The sequence below is a fragment of the Nerophis lumbriciformis genome, linkage group LG29 (genome assembly GCF_033978685.3).
Source record: "Nerophis lumbriciformis linkage group LG29, RoL_Nlum_v2.1, whole genome shotgun sequence".
NCBI classification, from domain to species: domain Eukaryota; kingdom Metazoa; phylum Chordata; class Actinopteri; order Syngnathiformes; family Syngnathidae; genus Nerophis; species Nerophis lumbriciformis.
In genome coordinates this window covers 24949143-24972500 of record NC_084576.2, presented here as the reverse complement: position 1 = coordinate 24972500, position 23358 = coordinate 24949143, and the positions used below count along the sequence as shown (strand labels likewise).

Sequence of the window (23358 nt, the reverse complement as noted above, 5' to 3'; positions counted from 1 at the left end):
ATCAATATCAAGTAACATTATGAGGTATCATTATCAAGTATAATCATTAAATATTATTATCAATTATCATTATGTGGTATCATTATCAAGTATCAATATCAAGTGTCATTATGAGGTATCATTATCAAGTATCATTATGTAGTATCATTATCAAATATCAATATCAAGTCTCATTTTGAGATATCATTATCAAGTATCATTATGTGGTATCAATATCAAGTGTCATTATGAGGTATCATTATCAAGTATCATTATGAGGTGTCATCAAGTATCAATATCAAGTGTCAATATGAGGTATCATTATGTGGTATTGTTATAAAATATGTGGTATCATTATCAGGCACCATTATCAAGTATTATTGTCAAGTATCATGAAGTATTATGAGGTATCATTATCAAGTATCATTATGAGGTGTCATTATCATGTATCAATATCAAGTGTCATTATGAGGTATCATTATGAAATATGTGGTATCATTATCAGGCACCATTATCAAGTATTATTATCAAGTATTGTTATCAAGTATCAATATCAAGTATCATTATGAGGTATCATTATCAAGTATCAATATGAAGTATCATTGTCAAGTATCATGAAGTATTATGAGGTATCATTATCAAGTATCATTATCCATCCATTTTCTACCGCTTATTCCCTTTGGGGTCGCGGGGGGCGCTGGAGTCTATCTCAGCTACAATCGGGCGGAAGGCGGTGTACACCCTGGACAAGTCGCCACCTCATCGCAGAAGTATCATTATGAGGTGTCATTATCATGTATCAATATCAAGTGTCATTATGAGGTATCATTATGAAATATGTGGTATCATTATCAGGCACCATTATCAAGTATTATTATCAAGTATTGTCATCAAGTATCATTATCAAGTATCATTATCAAGTATCATTGTCAAATATCATCAAGTATATTTATCAAGTATCATTATCAAGTATCATCATGAGGTACAGTATCAATATCAAGTACCATTATCAAGTATCATCATGAGGTACAGTATCAATATCAAGTACCATTATCAAGTATCATTATCAAGTATCATTACCAGGTATCAATATCAAGTATCATTCTCAAGTATCATTCTCAAGTATCGTTATCAAGTATCGTTATTAAGTATCATCATCAAGTATCATTATCAATCATCAAGTATCATTATAAAGTATCATCATCAAGTACCAATATGAGGTATCATTATGTGGTATCATTATAAAGTATCATTATGTGGTATCATTCTCAAGTATCGTTATCAAGTATTGTTATCAAGTATCAATATCAATTATCATCATCAAGTATCATTATCAAGTACCAATATGAGGTATCAATATGTGGTATCATTATAAAGTATCAATACGTGGTATTATCAAGCACGATTATGAAGTATCATTATCAAGTATCATTAACAAGTATCAACATCAAGTATCATCATCAAGTATTATCAAGTATCATAACCAAATATCATCATGAGGTATCATTATCAAGTATCATTATGGGGAATCATCATCAAGTATCATTATCAAGTATCAATATCAGGTATCATTATCAAGTATCATCATCAAGTATTGTTATCAAGTATAATCATCAAGTATTATCAAGTATCAATCAAGTATCATTATCAAGTATCATTATGAGCTATTATCAAGTATCATTATGAGTAATCATTGTCAAGTATCAATACGAGGTATCATTATCAAGTATCATTATGTGGTATCTTTATCAAGTATTGTTATCAAGTATCATTGTCAAATATCAATATCAAGCGTCATTTTCAAGTATCATTATCAGGTATCAGATAGGCTCCAGCACTCCCCGCGACCCCGAGAAGGACAAGCGGTAGAAAATGGATGGATGGATGGATAATCAAGTATCATTATCAAGTATCATTATGAGGTATCATTATCAAGTATCATTATGAGGTATCAATATCAAGTATCATCATCAAGTATTATTATCAAGTATCATCAAGTATCATTATCAAGTATCATCATCAAGTATTATTATCAAATATCAGCAAGTATCATCGTCAAGTATCATTATCAAGTATCATTATCAAGTATCATTGTCAAGGATCATTATCAAGTATTTTGATTAAGTATCGTCATCAAGTATCATTGTCAAGTATCCTTATCAAGTATCATCATCAAGTATTATTATCAAATATCATCAAGTATCATTATCAAATATCATTATGAGGTATCATTATCAAATATTATTAAGAGGTATCAATATCAAGTTTCATTATCAAGTATCATCATCAAGTATCATTATCAAGTATCATCATCAAGTATTATTATCAAAGATCATCGTCACGCATCATCATCAAGTATCATCGTCACGCATCATCATCAAGTATCATCGTCAAGTAAGATTATCAAGTATCATTATCAAGTATCATTGTCAAGGATCTTTATCAAGTATTTTAATTAAGTATCGTCATCAAGTATCATTGTCAAGTATCCTTATCAAGTATCATTGTCACGTATCCTTATCAAGTATCATCATCAAGTATTATTATCAAATATCAAGTATCATTGTCAAGTATCATCATCAAGTATCATCATCAAGTATCATTATCAAGTATCATTGTCAAGGATCATTGTCAAGTATCATTGTTAAGGATTTTTATCAAGTATTTTAATTAAGTATCGTCATCAAGTATCATTGTCAAGTATCCTTATCAAGTATCATCATCAAGTAGTATTATCAAATATCATCAAGTATCATCGTCAAGTATCATTATCAAGTATCATTATCAAGTATCATTGTCAAGGATCATTGTCAAGTATCATTGTCCAGGATCTTTATCAAGTATTTTAATTAAGTATCGTCATCAAGTATCATTGTCAAGTATTATTATCAAATATCATCAAGTATCATCGTCAAGTATCATCATCAAGTATCATTGTCAAGTATCATTATCAAGTATCATTATCAAGTATCATTGTCAAGGATCATTGTCAAGTATCATTTTCAAGGATCTTTATCAAGTATTTTAATTAAGTATTGTCATCAAGTATCGTTATCAAGTATCCTTATCAAGTATCGTTATCAAGTATCGTTATCAAGTATCGTTATCAAGTATCGTTGTCAAGTATTGTTGTCAAGTATAGTTATCAAGTATCGTTGTCAAGCATCGTTATCAAGTATTCTTATCAAGTATCCTTATCAAGTATCCTTATCAAGTATTGTAATCAAGTATCCTTATCAAGTATCATTACCAAGTATATAGTATAAATACGAGTGTTTAGGAAGTGTAGATGGAAGTGCGTGACAGCAGAAAGTAAGCAGAAGTTGATAAATAGATTAATAGGAGTTAAAGATCGGTATCGGCCGATATCACTCATTAATGACCGGTACATCCCCAAGCACAGGAAGGTGAGGGGGGTCATGAGGGTCAAGGTGAGGAAATGTAAATGTGTGAACACGCGTACCTCCGGTCGTACGGGATCCTCGATGCCAACCACGGCGATACAGGTGAGTCCAGCCAGGACGTCGCTCTCGTTGTCCCAGTCGGGCTCGTCAGCGGGGGTGAAGTCCTTGTAGGCCAGGCAGATGGTCCTCAGACCCTCGGACGCCATGGGCTCTATCACCGTCGTCATCAGCGTCTCTCTGTCGCGAGGTTTGAAGGCTTTGGCCGCGCCGTTTTCCATCAGGATCTGGCAGCACCTGGAGTGAGCGCACAGGTAAAGGAGGGCGGGGTCTGCCAGCACAAGGGGGCGTGGCCGGGGTCTTACTTCCTGAGCAGGATCTCGGAGGCGCCCTTGCTGAACATTCGGTAGCTGCCGTCGTGGTTCTTCAGCACGGTGCTCATTGACTTCCTGACGGAGTTGAAGGTGTACACCTTGAAGAGCTTCTCCTCCGGGATGTCGTTGCGGACGCTCTGGTAGTCCCGCCGCAGGTCCAAGGTGAGTCCCAGTAAGGCACACTCGGTTTTGTTGCCCACCTGGCGAGGCAGACCGCCCTCCTTGTCGGGGGACTGGAGGCGGGAAGGAGCAAGTTAGTTTCCACCGGTTGAATGTGTGGGCGGGGCTAGTGCTGAAGTAAACAACAATAGTTTAAAATAGTTTTTACCGTAAAGTCTACGGTTGGTGTTTTTACGGTGTATTACTGTAAATAGAAGCAACGGTACCGCAGTAATGCGGACGCTGTATCGATCCGTTGTGGTGAAGAAGGAGCTGAGCCGGAAGGCAAAGCTCTCAATTTACCGGTCGATCTACGTTCCCATCCTCACCTATGGTCATGAGCTTTGGGTTATGACCGAAAGGACAAGATCACGGGTACAAGCGGCCGAAATGAGTTTCCTCCGCCGGGTGGCGGGGCTCTCCCTTAGAGATAGGGTGAGAAGCTCTGCCATCCGGGAGGAGCTCAAAGTAAAGCCGCTGCTCCTCCACATCGAGAGGAGCCAGATGAGGTGGTTCGGGCATCTGGTCAGGATGCCACCCGAACGCCTCCCTAGGGAGGTGTTTAGGGCACGTCCGACCAGTAGGAGGCCGCGGGGAAGACCCAGGACACGTTGGGAAGACTATGTCTCCCGGCTGGCCTGGGAACGCCTCGGGGTCCCCCGGGAGGAGCTGGACGAAGTGGCTGGGGAGAGGGAAGTCTGGGCTTCCCTGCTTAGGCTGCTGCCCCCGCGACCCGACCTCGGATAAGCGGAAGAAGATGGATGGATGGATGGTACCGCAGTTAGTTTTTTTTTTACAGTAAAACAATGGTAGCTCTGTTGCCAGAAAGTACCAAAATAACGTGGTACTGTTTTTCCATTTCAAGTAATATGCGACTGAGTTGACAGTTTTTCTACTGTAAAATCTAAAGATTTTTGTTTACAGTGTACGTAAACAAAAACAAAAACAAAACTATATAATATTCATCCATCCATCTTCTTCCGCTTATCCGAGGTCAGGTCGCAGGGGCAGCAGCCTAAGCAGAGAAAACACAGACTTCCATCTTCCCAGGCCACTTTGTCCAGCTCCTTCCGGGGGATTCCGAGGCTTTCCCAGGCCAGCTGGTATACAGAGTCTTTCTAACGTGCCCTGGGTCTTCCCCGTGGCCTCCTACCGGTCGGATGCGCCCTAAACACCTCCCCGGGGGGTGTCCAAGGGGGGGGGCATCCTGACCAGATGCCCAAACCACCTCATCTGGCACCTCCTGATGTGGAGAAGCAGCGCTTTACTTTGGGCTCCTCCCGAATGACAGAGGTTCACACCCTATCTCTAAGGGAGAGCCCCGCCACCCGACGGAGGAAACCCGAGAACTTGTCCTTTCGGTCATAACCCAAAGCTCATGACCATAGGTGAGGATGGGGACGTAGATCGACCAGTAAATTGAGAGCTTTGCCTTCCGACTCAGCTCCTTCTTTACCATGACGGATCGATACAGGTTCCGCATCACTGCAGACGCCGCACCGAACTTCCGGTCTATCTCACGATCCACACTTCACTTCTCGTGAACAAGACTCCACCTGAGGCAAGATGTCCTCCCCAACCCGGAGATGGCACTCCACCCTTTTCCGGGCGAGGATCATGGACTCTGACTTGGAGGTGCTGATTCTCATCCCACTCGCTTCACACTCAGCTGCGAATCGACCCAGTGAGCACTGAGGATCCTGGCCAGTACAACTATCAGGGCCACATCAAAAAGCAGAGACCTTATCCTATAGTCACCAAACCGGACCCCCTCAAACTCAGCGCCTGGAAATTCTGTCCATAAAAGTTATGAACAGAACCGGTGACAAAGGGCAGCCCTGGCGGAGTCCAACCCTTACTGGAAACGGGTCCGACTTACTGCCGGCAATGGGGACCAAGCTCTGACGCTGATCATACAGGGAGCAAACCGCCACAATCAGGCGATCCAATACCCCATACTCTCTGAGCACTCCCCACAGGACTTCTGGAAGGACGCTGTCAAATGCCTTCTCCAAGTCCACAATGAACATGTCGACTGGTTGGGCAAACTCCCATGCACCCTTGAGGACCCTGCCAAGAGTATAGAGCTGGTCCACAGTTCCACGACCAGAATAAAAACCACACTGCTCCTCCTGAATCTGAGGTTCGACTTTCCGGCATAGACTCCTCTCCAGTACACCTGAGTAGACCTTACCAGGAAGGCTGAGGAGTGTCACGATAGTTGGAACACACCCTCTGCTTCCCCTTTTTGAAGAGAAGAACCTCAACCTCGTTCTGTCAATCCAGAGGTACCGCCCCCGACCACCATGCAATGTTGCACAGTCGACCCCCAAAGCCACACACCGTTTGGCCTGTCTACTACCTCCAAGGTCCCATGACCCATGATAGAACTCCTTCTTCAGCTTGACGGCATCCCTCTGGAATTACCACCACGGTAGGCACCAACCACCTTGCGGTCACAGCTTTGATTGGCCGCCTCGACAAGAGAGGTACGGAACATGGTCCACTCGGACTCAATGTCCAGCGCAACCTCGTTACCTGTTCAAAGTCCTTCCATCAGTGGGAATTGAAATTCTCTCTGAAGAGAGACTCTGCTAGACATTCCCACGGAACCCTCACAATGCGTTTGGACCTGCCAGGTCCGACCGGCATCCTCCCCCACCATCGAGCCAACTCCACTCCTCTCTTCACCAGAGTGTCCAAAACATGAGACCGCAAATTAGTTTATGAACAATTTGGTCCAGAACAGTTTGGTTCAGAACAGTTTAGAGCAGTTTGGTTCATCACCGGTTTGGTTCAGAACGGTTTAGTTCATAAACAATTCGGTTCTGAATGATTTTGTTTCAGAACGGTTCATAAACAGTTTGGTTCAGAACGGTTTAGTTCATAAACAATTCGGTTCTGAATGATTTTGTTTCAGAACGGTTCATGAACAGGTTGGTTCAGCACGGTTAAGTTCATGAACGGTTTGGTTCATAATGGTTTAGTTCATTAACAGTTTAGTTCATAACAGTTAAGTTTATGAACAGTTTGGTTTCGAACCGTTTAGACCATGAACAATTTGGTTCATCAAAGTATGGTTCCGAACAGTTTGGTTCAGAACCGTTGAGTACATGAACGTTTGGGTTCAGAATGGTTTAGTTCATGAACAGTTTGGTCCAGAACAGTTTGGTTCAGAACAGTTTAGAGCAGTTTGGTTCATCTTTTGGTTCAGAATGGTCTAGTTCATAAACAATACGGTTCTGAATGGTTTTGTTTCAGAATGTTTCATGAACAGGTTGGTTCAGAACAGTTTAGTTCATTAACAGTTAAGTTCATGAACAGTTTGGTTTTGAACGGTTTATTTCATGAACGGTTGGGTTCAGAACGGTTTAGTATATAAACAATTTGGTCCAGAACAGTTTGGTTCAGAACGGTTTAGAGCAGTTTGCTTCATTAACGGTTTGGTTCATGAACAGTTCGGTTCTGAATGGTATTGTTTCAGAACTGTTCATGAACAGTTTGGTTCATAACGATTTAATTCATGAACGGTTTGGTTCATAACGGTTTAGATCATGAAGGGTTTGGTTCATGAACAGTTTGGTTCATAACGGTTTGGTTCATAACAGTTTAGTTCATTAACAGTTTGGTTCATTCACAGTTTATTTCATAACGGTTTAGTTCATGAACAGTTTGGTTCAGTATGGTTTAGTTCAGGACAGTTGGGTTCAGAACAGTTTGGTTCATAACTGTTTGGTTCATCCCAGTACAGTTCAGAATTGTTTGGTTCATGAACGGTTTGGTTTAGAACGGGAAGTCCAAGTGTTCTGATTGTGTTTTAGGAACCCTTACAGAGATATCTGACCTGAACTGAACCATAGGATAGTGCTTAGTGGAAAAACGTAGATGAAACCAAAGAACTTGAGTCCAGAACCATCTCATCTGATCAGTGTTGGTCAATCAGACAGGTATCTCTCTAAGCCGCTGTGGCTTCCTTCCAACATCAACTTGGCCCGAAACACACACGGCTATTTTTACATCTCACCATAATCTTGGTGGTGTAGGCGCAGTTGACCCCAATTCCCAGAACCAGCAGGTCCAGAACCTTTGCGGGGATGAGGTCGGACTCGGGCACCTTCTTGTGGTAGCAGCCGGCGATGTAGGCCTGGACCACCGTCATGCGGTTCATGGTCAGCGTGCCCGTCTTGTCCGAGCAGATGGCGGTGGCGTTGCCCATGGTCTCGCAGGCGTCCAGGTGGCGGACCAGGTTGTTGTCCTTCATCATTTTCTAACACAGAAGAAGACAGTGTCAGCCTTGGTGTCCAACCTGTGGGTTCCAGGAGCTTCTAGAAGACACACCTTGACAGAGTAGGCCAGGGAGATAGTGACGGCCAGAGGCAGACCTTCAGGCACGGCCACCACCAGCACGGTCACGCCGATGATGAAGAACTTGACCAGGAACTGAATGTAGATGGGCACGCAGTCGCTGGTCCACAGGATGCCCTGCATCCAGAAGGTGTCAATCAAGAAGCGCGTGATGAGGATGAGGACGGTGAGCGCCGACATGAAGAGACCTGGCGGCGGACAAAGCGACATGTTAGATCCACTTCTGTGAACCCCGAACACGGTCAGTGACTCTGCTGCCCCCTGTGGATGAGGAGTTCTTTGACACGTACCTGCTTTGCCGATCTGCACAGCCAGCTTGGTGAGCTTCCCCTGGAGGACGGACTTGTCCTTCTTCCTCGGGCTGTTCTTCTTCTTCTCATGCTCTGCGTCCTCGTTGAGAGGCTGCATCTCCACGGTGGCACCGTCTTTGTTCCTCTCTATACGGGAATACGTTGACAATCGGATCTCCCAAATTTTCATTTCATTTTATTAATTCAAAGAAATTATCACAGAAACTATCCAAGAGTGGTGCACGTACACGTAACAAAACTTAAGTTAGCCAGTTTACTCCATAAAGTTAGCCAGATTATTATACAACGTTAGCCAGGTTACTATACAAAGTTAGCAAAGTTATTACATAAAGTTAGCCAGGTTACTATACAAAGTTGGCAAAGTTATTATACAAAGTTAGCCAGGTTACTATACAAAGTTAGTCAGGTTACTATACAAAGTTAGTAAAGTTCCTATATAAAGTTAGCCAGGTTACTATACAAAGTTCATCCATCCATTTTCTACCGCTTATTCCCTTTTGGGGTCGCGGGGGGCGCTGGAGCCTATCTCAGCTACAATCGGGCGGAAGGCGGTGTACACCCTGGACAAGTCGCCACCTCATCGCAGGTTAGCAAAGTTAGCAAAGTTATTATACAAAGTTAGCCAGGTTACTATAAAAAGTTAGCAAAGTTATTATACAAAGTTAGCTAGATTGCTATACAAAGTTAGCAAGGTTACTATATAAAGTTAGCCAGGTTACTATACAAAGTTAGCAAAGTTATTATACAAAGTTAGCCAGGTTACATTACAAAGTTAGCAAAGTTACTATATAAAGTTAGCCAGGTTACTATACAAAGTTATTATTCAAAGCTAGCCAGGTTACGCTACAAAGTTAGCAAAGTTACTATGTAAAGTTAGCCAGGTTACTATACAAAGTTATTATACAAAGTTAGCCAGGTTATGATACAAAGTTATCAAAGTTATTATACAAAGTTAGCCAGGTTACTATGCAAAGTTATTATACAAAGTTAGCCAGGTTACTATACAAAGTTAGCCAGGTTACAATACAAAGTTAGCAAAGTTATTATACAAAGTTAGCCAGGTTACTATAAAAAGTTAGCAAAGTTATTATACAAAGTTAGCCAGGTTACGATACAAAGTTAGCAAAGTTACTATATAAAGTTAGCCAGGTTACTATACAAAGTTATTATACAAAGCTAGCCAGGTTACGATACAACGTTAGCAAAGTTACTATATAAAGTTAGCCAGGTTACTATACAAAGTTATTATACAAAGCTAGCCAGGTTACGATACAACGTTAGCAAAGTAACTATGTAAAGTTAGCCAGGTTACTATACAAAGTTATTATACAAAGTTAGCCAGGTTACTATACAAAGTTAGCCAGGTTACAATACAAAGTTAGCAAAGTTCCTATATAAAGTTAGCCAGGTTACTATACAAAGTTAGCACAGTTATTATACAAAGTTAGCCAGGTTACGATACAAAGTTAGCAAAGTTACTATATAAAGTTAGCCAGGTTGCTATACAAAGTTATTATACAAAGCTAGCCAGGTTACGATACAAAGTTAGCAAAGTTACTATGTAAAGTTAGCCAGGTTACTATACAAAGTTATTATACAAAGTTAGCCAGGTTATGATACAAAGTTAGAAAAGTTATTATACAAAGTTAGCCAGGTTACTATACAAAGTTAGCAAAGTTATTATACAAAGTTAGCCAGGTTACTATACAAAGTTAGCAAAGTTACTATATAAAGTTAGCCAGATTACTGTACAAAGTAAGCAAAGTTACTACATAAAGTCAGCCAGGTTACTATACAAAGTTAGCAAAGTTACTGTACAAAGTTAGCAAAGTTACTGTACTAACTTCCTGGTAACTTGGCTTACTCCCTGGTAACCTCGCCTTTCTTGTAGCCTGACTAAATTCCTAATATTGTGGCTAACTACCTGGTAGCCTGACTAACTTCCTTGTAGCTTGGCTAACTACCAAGTAACTTGCCTAACTCATTCGTAATCTGACAAACTTCCTAGCAACTTCGCTAACTTCCTCGTTACCTGGCTAAATTCCTAGTAACTTGGCTTACTCCCTGGTAACCTGGCTATCTTCCTTGTAACTTGGCTAACTTCTTTGTATTTTGGCTAACTCCCTGGTAGCCTGATTAACTCTCTGGTAGCCTGGCTAACGTCTTTGTAACTTGACTAGTTGCTTTGATGCCTGGCTAACATCTTAGTGGTATCTTGGTGAACTTTCCTGCAACTTAGATAACTTCCTGGTAACCTGGTTAGCTTATTTGTCGCCTCGCTAACTTCCTTATAGCCTGACTAACTTCCTTATATTTTGGCTAACTCCTGGTCGCCTCACTAACTTCCTTATATTTTGGCTAACTTCTGGCAGCCTGACTAACTTCCTTGTAGCTTGGCGAACTTCCGAGTAACTTGGCTAACTTCCTGGTTACCTGGCTAAATTCCTCGTAACTTGGCTTACTCCCTGGTAACCTGGCTTACTCCCTGGTAACCTGGCTAACTTCCTTGTAACTTGGCTAACTTCCAAGTAACTCGCCTAACTCCTTAGTAACCTTGCTGACTTGCTAACTTGGCTTACTCCATGGTAACCGGGCTAATTTCCTGGTATGTTGGCTATCTCCCTGGTAACTTCGCCAACTTTCTTGTATCCTGACTAACTTATTTGTATTTTGGCTAACTCCCTGGTAGCCTGACTAACTCCCTGGTAGCCTGACTAACTCTCTGGTAGTCTGGCTAACGTCTTTGTAACTTGGCTAATTGCCTTGGTGCCTGGCTAACATCTTACTGTTATCCTGATGAAATTTCCTGTAACCTAGATAACTTCCTGGTAACCTGGTTAGCTTATTTGTCGCCTGGCTAACTTCCTAGTATCCAGGCTAACTTCCTAATAACCTGTCTAACGTACTGGTAACTTGGCTAATTTTCTAGTAGCCAGGCTAACTTCCTAGTAACTTCTCTAACTTCCTGGTAATTTGGCTAACTCCCTTGTAGCCTGGCTACCTTTGTCCTGGTAGCCTGGCTATCTCCTCGTTAACTTGACCAACTTCCTTGTAGCTTGGCTAACTTCCAAGTAACTTGCCTAACTTCTTAGTAACCTTGCTAACTTCCTAGTAACTTAGCTTACTCCCTGTTAACCAGGCTAACTTCCTCGTAACTTGGCTAACTCCCTGGTTGCCCGACTAACTCCCTGGCAGCCTGACTGACTCACTGGTAGCCTGGCTAACGTCTTTGTAACTTGGCTAATTGCCTGGCTAGCATCTTACTGGTATCATGGTGAACTTTCCTGTAACTTAGATAACTTCCTGGTAGCCTGGTTAGCTTATTTGTCGCCTCGTTAACTTCCTTGTAGCCTGACTAACTTCCTTATATTTTGGCTAACTCCTGGTAGCCTGACTAACTTACTTATAGCTTGGCGAACTTCCGAGTAACTTGGCTAACTTCCTGGTTACCTGGCTAACTTCCTTGTAACTTTGCTTACTCCCTGGTAACCTGGCTAACTTCCTTGTAGCTTGGCGAACGTTCAAGTGTATTGGCTAACTTCCTGGTAACCTGGCTAACTTACTAGTAACTTGGTTACTCCCTGGTAATATGGTTAGATTATTTGTCGCCTGGCTAACTTCCTAGTAGCCAGGCTAACTTCCTAGTAACTTGTCTAACGTACTGGTAACTTGGCTAACTTTCTAGTAGCCAGGCTAACTTCCTACTAACTTCTAACTTCCTGGTAATTTGGCTAACTCCCTTGTAGCCTGGCTACCTTTGTCCTGGTAGCCTGGCTATCTCCTCGTTAACTTGGCCAACTTCCTTGTAGCTTGGCTAACTTCCAAGTAACTTGCCTAACTTCTTAGTAACCTTGCTAACTTCCTAGTAACTTAGCTTACTCCCTGTTAACCAGGCTAACTTCCTGGTAACTTGGCTAACTCCCTGGTAACTTCGCCAACTTTCTTGTAGCCTGACTAACTTCTTTGTATTTTGGCTAACTCCCTGGTTGCCCGACTAACTCCCTGGCAGCCTGACTGACTCACTGGTAGCCTGGCTAACGTCTTTGTAACTTGGCTAATTGCCTGGCTAACATCTTACTGGTATCTTGGTGAACTTTCCTGTAACTTAGATAACTTCCTGGTAACCTGGTTAGCTTATTTGTCGCCTCACTAACTTCCTTGTAGCCTGACTAACATCCTTATATTTTGGCTAACTCCTGGTAGCCTGACTAACTTACTTATAGCTTGGCGAACTTCCGAGTAACTTGGCTAACTTCCTGGTTACCTGGCTAACTTCCTCGTAACTTTGCTTACTCCCTGGTAACATGGCTAACTTCCTTGTAGCTTGGAGAACATTCAAGTATATTGGCTAACTTCCTGGTAACCTGGCTAACTTACTAGTAACTTGGTTACTCCCTGGTAATATGGTTAGATTATTTGTCGCCTGGCTAACTTCCTAATAGCCAGGCTAACTTCCTAATAACCTGTCTAACATACTGGTAACTTGACTAACTTTCTAGTAGCCAGGCTAACTTCCTAGTAACTTCTAACGTCCTGGTAATTTGGCTAACTCCCTTGTAGCCTGGCTACCTTCGTCCTGGTAGCTTGGCTATCTCCTTGTTAACTTGGCCAACTTCCTTGTAGCGTGGCTAACTTCCAAGTAACTTGCCTACCTTCTTCGTAACCTTGCTAACTTCCTAGTAACTTAGCTTACTCCCTGTTAACCAGGCTAACTTCCTGGTAACTTGGCTAACTCCCTGGTAACCTCGCCAACTTCCTTGTAGCCTGACTAACTTATTTGTATTTTGGCTAACTCCCTGGTAGCCTGACTAACTCTCTGGTAGTCTGGCTAACGTTTTTGTAACTTGGCTAATTGCCTGGGTGCCTGGCTAACATCTTACTGGTATCTTGGTGAACTTTCCTGTAACTTAGATAACTTCCTGGTAACCTGGTTAGCTTATTTGTCGCCTCGCTAACTTCCTTGTAGCCTGACTAACTTCTTCATATTTTAGCTAACTTCCTTGTATTTTGGCAAACTCCTGATAGCCTGACTATCGTCCTTGTAGCTTGGCGAACTTCCTTGTAACTTGGCTAACTTCCTGGTTACTTGGCTAACTTCCTCGTAACTTGGCTTACTCCCTGGTAACCTGGCTAACTTCCTTGTAGCTTTGCGAACGTTCAAGTATATTGGCTAACTTCCTGGTAACCTGGCTAACTTACTAGTGACTTGGCCTACTCCCTGGTAACCTGGCTAACTTCCTTGTAGCTTCGCGAACTTTCAAGTATATTGGCTAACTTCCTAGTAACTGGTCTAACGTACTGGTAACTTGGATAACTTTCTAGTAGCCAGGCTAACTTCCTAGTAACTTCTCTAACTTCCTGGTAAGTTTGCTAACTTCCCTTGTAGCCAGGCTAACTTCTTCCTGGTAGCCTGGCTAACTTCTTCCTGGTAGCCTGGCTATCTCCCTCGTATCCTGGCTAACTCCCTGTTCGCCTGGCTTCCTCTTCACCGTGTTTCCTTGGCAGGTGTTCGCGGTGTTTGTGTGTCTACAGTCCAAACACTCGTATCCAAATGATCCAGAAACGTGTTTGTAATATTTAGCTTGGGCAAGATCAAGATCATTAGAAACAGCTGTTGGTGCCGATTTGAAACGAATCCCATTAGAGTGTGTGTACCTAATGAATTGGCCAAGACATGCTAACAACGCGTGACAGGACAGCTGGTGTGTGTGCGGGCGCCTGCGTGTGTGTGTGTGTGTGTGTGTGTGTGTGTGTGTGTGTGTGTGTGTGTGTCTAATCCTTAGAGTGTGTGTGTGTGTATGTGTGTGTGAGGCGCTGCTGAATGCAAACAATTAAGCATCAAGTTAACCAAACAATCCTTGCTTGAACGACAAGGAGCAGGTCAAAGCACCAACTGCCAGTGGAAAGTGTGTGTGTGTGTGTGTGTGTGTGTGTGTGTGTGTGTGTGTGTGTGTGTGTGTGTGTGTGTGTGTGTGTGTGTGTGTGTGTATGTGTGTGTGCGGGCATGCTGATCTGAGCTCAGTAAGGTGGTTCTTAGTGGACATGGGGGCAGAAGCAGCAGGTAGAAGAAAGAAGCTGGCCAGCTTAAGAAGGCTAATCTGCTTGCTGCTAATCAGCATCAACAGAGTCAGGAGCACCTGCTGTTGCTCCGCCCACAGAGGGGGGAGGGTCTGCTAGGGACTGGAGCCATGTGGGGACCACCGGAGCCATGGACTCACATGGACTTTAGCATGGTAGCTTTGGTTTGCTACTTTTACAGGCATCAGCATCAAATATTTTATTACTTGACAAATGCTATCTGTTAGCATGCTAACTTTAGTAGCTTTTTTAGCTAAATTTATAAGTATACACTTCACTCGCATTTTTTGGTACTTAATGTATTCTAACATTAGCATGCTAACTTTCTAAACATTTTATTCAGGTATGCATCGCAGAGTGATATATTTTGGTACTTGACGCATGTTACAGTTAGTATTTTAGCGTGTTAACATTAGCATGATAGCTTTTTTTTTAGCAAATTTACACCTCAGTGTCGTATATTTTGGTATTTCACTGATGCCAACGGTAAGCATAATATTGTTAGCATAATACTGTTCGCATGCTAGCTTTTTTAGATGATTTAGCTCATATCTTTTGTTACTTGACGCTATCAAGCCAGCGTGCTAACTGTCAGAATTTCAGTTTAGCTTTGACTCGTCAACACCCACACAAAATTTGTAAATTAGCATGTTGGCTTTTCTGCTACTTTTACAGGTATACACCTCAGCGTCAAATATTTGATTTACTTGTGATATATTTTGGTACTTGACGCATGTTACAGTTAGTATTTTAGCCTGTTAACATTAGCATGATAGCTTTTTTTTTTTTAGCAAATTTACACCTCAGTGTCATATATTTTGGTATTTCACTGATGCTGACGGTAGGCATGATATTGTTAGCATAATACTGTTAGCATGCTAGCTTTTTTAGATAATTTCGCTCATACTTTTTGTTACTTGACGCTATCAGGCCAGCGTGCTAACTGTCAGCATTTCAGTTTGGCTTCTGGTTCGTCAGCATCCACACAAAATTTGTATATTAGCATGTTGGGTTTTTTGCTACTTTTACAGGTATACACCTCAGCATCAAATATTTTATTACTTGGCAAATGCTATCTGTTAGCATGCTAACTTTAGTAGGCTTCGGTCATATTTTTTGGTACTTGATGTATTCTAACATTAGCATACTAACTTTCTAAACATTTTATTCAGGTATGCATCGCAGAGTGATATATTTTGGTACTTGACGCATGTTACAGTTAGTATTTTAGCGTGTTAACATTAGCATGATAGCTTTTTTTTTTTTTAGCAAATTTACACCTCAGTGTCGTATATTTTGGTATTTCACTGATGCCAACGGTAAGCATAATATTGTTAGCATAATACTGTTAGCATGCTAGCTTTTTTAGATGATTTAGCTCATATTTTTTGTTACTTGACGCTATCAAGCTAGCGTGCTAACTGTCAGAATTTCAGTTTAGCTTTGACTCGTCAACATCCACACAAAATCTGTAAATAAGCATGATGGCTTTTCTGCTACTTTTACAGGTATACACCTCAGCGTCAAATATTTTATTTACTTGTGATATATTTTGGTACTTGACGCATGTTACAGTTAGTATAGCATGATAGCTTTTTTTTTTTTTTTTTTTTAGAAAATGTACACCTCAGTGTCATATATCTTGGTATTTCACTGATGCTAACGGTAAGCATAATATTGTTAGCATAATACTGTTAGCATGCTAGCTTTTTTAGGACATTTAGCTCATATTTGTTGTTACTTGACGCTATCAAGCCAGCGTGCTAACTGTCAGAATTTCAGTTCGGCTTTGACTCGTCAACATCCACACAAAATTTGTATATTAGCATGTTGGCTTTTTTGCTACTTTTACAGGTCAAATATTTTATTACTTGGCAAATGCTACCTGTTAGCATGCTAACTTTAGTAGCTTTTCTGGCTAAATTTATAAGTACACACTTCACTCGTAGTTTTCGGTATTTGATGTATTCTAACATTAGCATACTAACTTTCTAAACATTTAATTCAGGTTGCATCGCAGAGTGATATATTTTGGTATTTGATGCATGTTACCGTTAGTATTTTAGCGCGTTAACATTAGCATGATAGCTTTTCTTTAGCAAATTTACACCTCAGTGTCATATATTTTGGTATTTTACCGATGCTAACGGCAAGCATAATATTGTTAGTATGTTAGCATATTGTTTCCCCACAAAATTTATATATTAGCATGTTGGCTTTTTTGCTACTTTTACAGGTACACATCACAGCGTCAAATATTGTATTACTTGGCAAATGCTACCTGTTAGCATGCTAACTTTAATAGGCTAGCTTTTTAAGCTAAATTTATAAGTATACACTTCAGTCGTATTTTTTGGTACTTGATGTATTCTAACATTAGCATACTAACTTTCTAAACATTTTATTCAGGTATGCATCGCAGAGTGATATATTTTGGTGTTTGATGCATGTTACAGTTAGCATTTTAGCGTGTTAACATTAGCATGATAGCTTTTTTTATCTAATGTACACCAGTTAGAAGCTGACAGAAGCTATTAGATACAATTATAAGTAGTTAGAAGCCTTTAGTACCAATTAGAAGTCATAAGAAGCCTTTAGAACATAGAAGTAGTTAGAAGCCTTCAGAACCTAGAAGTAGTTAGAAGGCTTTCGAACATAGGAGTAGTTAGAAGCCTTTGGAACTTAGAAGTCGTTAGAAGCCTTTAGAACTTAGAAGTAGTTAGAAGCCTTCAGAACCTAGAAGTAGTTAGATGCCTTTAGAACCAGTTAGAAACTGATAGAAGCAGCTAGAACCCTTTAGAACATTTAGAAACCATTAGAACCAGTTCGAAGCAGTTACAAAAGCAGTTAGAAGCCTTTATTACCAATTAGAAGCTGACAGAAGCCTGTAGGACCAGTTAAAATCCATTACAGGGAGTAAGAATCCGTTAGAAGCTGACAGAAGCATTTAGAACCAATTACAAGTAGTTAGAAGTCTTTAGAACCAGTTAAAAGCCATTAGAAGCTTTTAGAACCAATCAGAAGTAGTTAGAAGTTGTTAGAACCAGTTAAAAGCCATTAGAACCAATTAGAATTAGTTAAAGTCTTTAGAACCTAGAAGTACTTGGAAGCCTTTAGAACCTATAAGAAGTTAGAAGCATTTAGAACCTAGAAGTTGTTAGAATACTTTAGAACCAGTCAAAAGCTGACAGGAGCAGCTTGAACCCTTTAGAATATTTAGAAGCCATTAAAACCAGTTAGAAGCAGTTACAAAAGCGGTTAGAAGCCTTTATAACCAATTAGGAGCTGACTGAATCCTGTAGGACCAGTTAGAATCCATTGGAGTGAGTAAGAATCAGTTAAAAGCTAACAGAAGCATTTAGAACCAATTAAAAGCAGTAGAAGCCTTTAGAACCAGTTAAAAGCCATTAGAAGCCTCTAGAACCAATTAAAAGTAGTTAGAAGTCTTTAGAACCAGTTAAAAGCCATTAGAAGCCTTTAGAACCAATTAAAAGTAGTTAGAAGTCTTTAGAACCAGTTAAAAGCCATTACAAACCTTTAGAACCAATTACAAGTAGTTAGAAGTCTTTACAACCTAGAATTAGTTAGAAGCCTTTAGAACTTATAAGACGTTAGAAGCCTTTAGAACCTAGCAGTAGTTAGAAGCCTTTAGAACCAATTAGAAACTGACATGAGCAGCTAGAACCCTTTAGAACATTTAAAAAACCATTAGAAGCAGTTACAAAAGCAGTTAGAAGCCTCATAACCAATTAGAAGCTGACAGAAGCCTATAGGAACCGTTAAAACACATTAGAGCGAATAAGAATCAATTAGAAGCTGACAGAAGCATTAAGAACCAATTAGAAGCATTTAGAAGCCTTTAGAACCAGTTAAAAGCCATTAGAAGCAGTTAAAAGCATTTTGAACCTAATAAAAGCCTATAAAATCAGTTAGAAGCTGACAGAAGCAATTAAATACTATTAGAAGTAGTTAGAAGCCTTTAGAACCAATTAGAAGTAGTTAGAAGCCTTTAGAACCAATTAGAAGCAGTTACAAAAGCAGTTAGAAGCCTTTAGAACCAGTTAAAAGCCTACAGAACCAGTTAGAAGGCGACAGTAGCATTTAGAACCAATTAGAAGCAGTTACAAAAGCAGTTAGAAGCCTTCAGGACCAGTTAAAAGCCTACAGAACCAGTTGGAAGGCGACAGTAGCATTTAGAACCAATTAGAAGCAGTTAGAAGCCTTCAGAGCCAATTAGAAGCTGACAGAGGCCTATGGAAGCAGTTAAAAGCTGTTAGAGGCGATAAAAAGCAGTAAAAAGCTGAAAGAAGCAGTTAGATGTCGCTTACCTTTCTTGGCTTTTTTCTCCTTGGCTGTAAAAGTGTAACAGCTGATGATTGATTTTTGTATTAGCTCAGTTACAATACATTATATATTATATTATATTGTACTATATTACATTATACTATTATTTACTATATTATATATATATATCATAATTCATTATATTATATTGAATTATATATGTTATATTTTATTATATTATATCATATTATATTATCATATATTATATGGTATTAGATGATATTATAATATGTTATATTACATTATATTATATCATATCATATCATATTAATTTTTTTATATCATACTATATGTTATTATATTATTTGATATTATTAATCTAATATGTTATACTATATCATATCATATTATATTATTATATTATATTATAATATATCATATTATATTATATTATAATACAATGTTATTTTATATCATATCATAATATCTTACATTATATTATATTATAATATCTTATATCAAATGACATGATATTTATATTATAATATGTTATATTATATTATCATATCATATCTTATTATTATACTATATTATATAATAATATATCATATCATACAATATATTATAGTATATTATATCATATTATGTTAAATTATATTATAATATATTATATTAAGCAGTAGAAAATGGATGGATGGATGGATATTATTATGAAAATATTGTTATTATGAGGTATGCCCACAACAAACGAGATGTACCTTTCATGTCTTTCTTCCTCTTCTTGAGCTCCTCTTTCCTTTTGCTCCTCTTCTTCTTCTCCTTCTCAGCCTTGTCCTCGTCGCCGCCCTCGCCGTCCTCGCCGGCGCCCAGCAGGGCAAAGATGATGCCCGTCTGAGAGTTGACGCCCACCGCCGTCACCACCACCTTGCCCGAGCCCTCCATCACGTGCGTGCCTGCGGGCGCCCCACAACATGTGTTTGTCTGTTAGGTACTTTCTGGTTTATACACGGGTGGGCCAAAAAGTACCCAGCAATAGGGTACCAAAAAGTACCCAGTAGAAGGGTACCAAATAAGTATCCAACAAAAGGCTATCGAAAAATAACCAGCAGTAGGGTACCAAAAAAAGTACCCAATAGAAGGGTACCAAAAAAGTACCCAGCAGTAGGGTACCAAAAAGGTCCCTGCAGTAGGGTACCAAAAAGTATCCAGCAGGAGGGTACTAGAAAAGTACACCACAGTAGGGTGCCAAAGTTTATACAGCAACAGGGTACCAAAAAGTACCCTGCAATAGGGTACCAAAAAAGTAACCATAAGAAAGTACTAAAAAAGTACACTGCAGTAGGGTACCAAAAATGCATGCAGCAATAAGGTACCAAAAAGTACCCACCAATGGTGTACCAAAAAGTACCCAGCGGTACAGTACCAAAAAAGTACCCGGAAGAAGGTACCAAAAAAGTACCCAACAGAAGGCTACCTAAAAAGTACCCAGCAGGAGGGTACCCAAAAAGTATCCAGTAGGTGGGTACCAAAAAAGTACCCAGCAGTAGGGTACCAAAAAATTACACAGTTATGTTGGTGCCAAACGATCGGTGCTAAAGAGGGAGGTGTAAAGACGGATGTGTAAAGATGGAGGTGTAGAGATGGAGGTGTAAAGATGGAGGTGTAAAGATGGAAGTGTGAAGATGGAGGTGTAGAGGTGGAGGTGTAGAGGTGGAGGTGTAGAGATGGAGGTGTAGAGATGGAGGTGTAAAGATGGAGGTGTAAAAATGGAGGTGTGAAGATGGAGGTGTGAAGATGGAAGTGTAGAGGTGGAGGTGTAAAGATGGAGGTGTAAAGATGGAGGTGTAAAGATGGAAGTGTGAAGATGGAGGTGTAGAGGTGGAGGTGTAGAGGTGGAGGTGTAGAGATGGAGGTGTAGAGATGGAGGTGTAAAGATGGAGGTGTAAAAATGGAGGTGTGAAGATGGAGGTGTGAAGATGGAAGTGTAGAGGTGGAGGTGTAAAGATGGAGGTGGAGAGATGGAGGTGTTGAGGTGGAAAAATGGAGGTGTAGAGATGGAGGTGTAAAGATGGAGGTGTAAAGATGGAGGTGTGAAGACGGAGGTGTAGAGATGGAGGTGTAGAGATGGAGGTGTAAAGATGGAGGTGTAGAGATGGAGGTGTAAAGATGGAGGTGTAAAAATGGAGGTGTGAAGATGGAGGTGTGAAGATAGAGGTGTGAAGATGGAAGTGTAGAGGTGGAGGTGTAAAGATGGAGGTGTAGAGATGGAGGTGTAGAGATGGAGATGTAAAGATGGAGGTGTAAAGATGGAGGTGTAGAGATGGAGGTGTAGAGATGGAGGTGTAGAGATGGAGGTGTAAAGATGGAGGTGTGAAGATGGAGGTGTAGAGGTGGAGGTGTAAAGATGGAGGTGTGAAGATGGAGGTGTGAAGATGGAGGTGTGAAGATGGAAGTGTAGAGGTGGCGGTGTAAAGATGGAGGTGTAGAGATGGAGGTGTAAAGATAGAGGTGTAAAGATGGAGGTGTAGAGATGGAGGTGTAAAGATGGAGGTGTAGAGATGGAGGTGTAAAGATGTAGGTGTAGAGATGGAGGTGTGAAGATGGAAGTGTAGAGGTGGCGGTGTAAAGATGGAGGTGTAGAGATGGAGGTGTAAAGATGGAGGTGTAAAGATGGAGGTGTAGAGATGGAGGTGTAAAGATGGAGGTGTAAAGATGGAGGTGTAGAGATGGAGGTGTAAAGATGGAGGTGTAAAGATGGAGGTGTACAGATGGAGGTGTGAAGATGGAGGTGTGAAGATGGAGGTGTAGAGGTGGCGGTGTAAAGATGGAGGTGTAGAGATCGAGGTGTAGAGATGGAGGTGTAAAGATGGAGGTGTAAAGATGGAAGTGTAGAGGTGGAGGTGTAAAGATGGAGGTGTAAAGATGGAGGTGTAGAGATGGAGGTGTAGAGATGGAGGTGTAAAGATGGAGGTGTAGAGATGGAGGTGTAAAGATGGAGGTGTGAAGATGGAGGTGTAGAGATGGAGGTGTAAAGATGGAGGTGTGAAGATGGAGGTGTGAAGATGGAGGTGTGAAGATGGAAGTGTAGAGGTGGCGGTGTAAAGATGGAGGTGTAGAGATGGAGGTGTAGAGATGTAGGTGTAAAGATGGAGGTGTAAAGATGGAAGTGTAGAGGTGGAGGTGTAAAGATGGAGGTGTAAAGATGGAGGTGTAGAGATGGAGGTGTAAAGATGGAGGTGTAGAGATGGAGGTGTAAAGATGGAGGTGTGAAGATGGAGGTGTGAAGATGGAGGTGTGAAGATGGAAGTGTAGAGGTGGCGGTGTAAAGATGGAGGTGTAGAGATGGAGGTGTAGAGATGTAAGTGTAAAGATGGAGGTGTAAAGATGGAAGTGTAGAGGTGGAGGTGTAAAGATGGAGGTGTAAAGATGGAGGTGTAGAGATGGAGGTGTAAAGATGGAGGTGTAGAGATGGAGGTGTAAAGATGGAGGTGTAAAGATGGAGGTGTACAGATGGAGGTGTGAAGATGGAGGTGTAGAGGTGGCGGTGTAAAGATGGAGGTGTAGAGATGGAGGTGTAGAGATGGAGGTGTAAAGATGGAGGTGTAAAGATGGAAGTGTAGAGGTGGAGGTGTAAAGATGGAGGTGTAAAGATGGAGGTGTAGAGATGGAGGTGTAAAGATGGAGGTGTAGAGATGGAGGTGTAAAGATGGAGGTGTGAAGATGGAGGTGTAGAGATGGAGGTGTAAAGATGGAGGTGTGAAGATGGAGGTGTGAAGATGGAAGTGTAGAGGTGGCGGTGTAAAGATGGAGGTGTAGAGATGGAGGTGTAGAGATGTAGGTGTAAAGATGGAGGTGTAAAGATGGAAGTGTAGAGGTGGAGGTGTAAAGATGGAGGTGTAAAGATGGAGGTGTAGAGATGGAGGTGTAAAGATGGAGGTGTAGAGATGGAGGTGTAGAGATGGAGGTGTAAAGATGGAGGTGTAGAGATGGAGGTGTAGAGATGGAGGTGTAAAGACGGAGGTGTGGAGATGGAGGTCTAAAGTTGGAGATGTAGAGATGGAGGTGTAGAGATGGAGGTGTAAAGATGGAGGTGTAGAGATGGAGGTGTAAAGATGGAGGTGTAGAGATGGAGGTGTAAAGTTGGAGGTGTAGAGATGGAGGTGTAAAGATGGAGATGGATAGATGGAGGTGTAAAGATGGAGCTGTAAAGACAGAGGTGTAGAGATGGTGTAAAGATGGAGATGGAGTGATGGAGGTGTAGAGATGGAGGTGTAGAGATAGAGGTGTAAAAATGAATGTGTAAAGGTGGAGGTGTAAAGATTGAGGTGCAGAGATGGAGGTGTAGAGATGGAGGTTTAGATATGGAGGTGTAGAGATGGAGGTGTAGAGATGGTGTAAAGGTGGAGG

The 23358-nt window shown here is 40.9% G+C and overlaps 1 protein-coding gene across 2 annotated transcripts in view; it reads right to left on the bottom strand.

Moving 5' to 3' along the window:
- Nucleotides 1-23358, bottom strand: part of LOC133572025 (plasma membrane calcium-transporting ATPase 1-like) — a 55476-nt gene that overhangs the window by 12357 nt on the left and 19761 nt on the right. The window contains exons 6-12 of one of the 2 annotated variants that reach the window (XM_061924642.1): nt 19710-19904; nt 18996-19019; nt 8569-8715; nt 8252-8466; nt 7938-8180; nt 3746-3987; nt 3443-3677 (exon numbers count right to left, since the gene is read on the bottom strand). In XM_061924642.1, coding sequence (XP_061780626.1) covers nt 3443-3677; nt 3746-3987; nt 7938-8180; nt 8252-8466; nt 8569-8715; nt 18996-19019; nt 19710-19904 — 1301 coding nt within the window. The remainder of the gene's footprint in view (nt 1-3442; nt 3678-3745; nt 3988-7937; nt 8181-8251; nt 8467-8568; nt 8716-18995; nt 19020-19709; nt 19905-23358) is intronic. The other variant, XM_061924643.1, reaches the window with a different exon arrangement.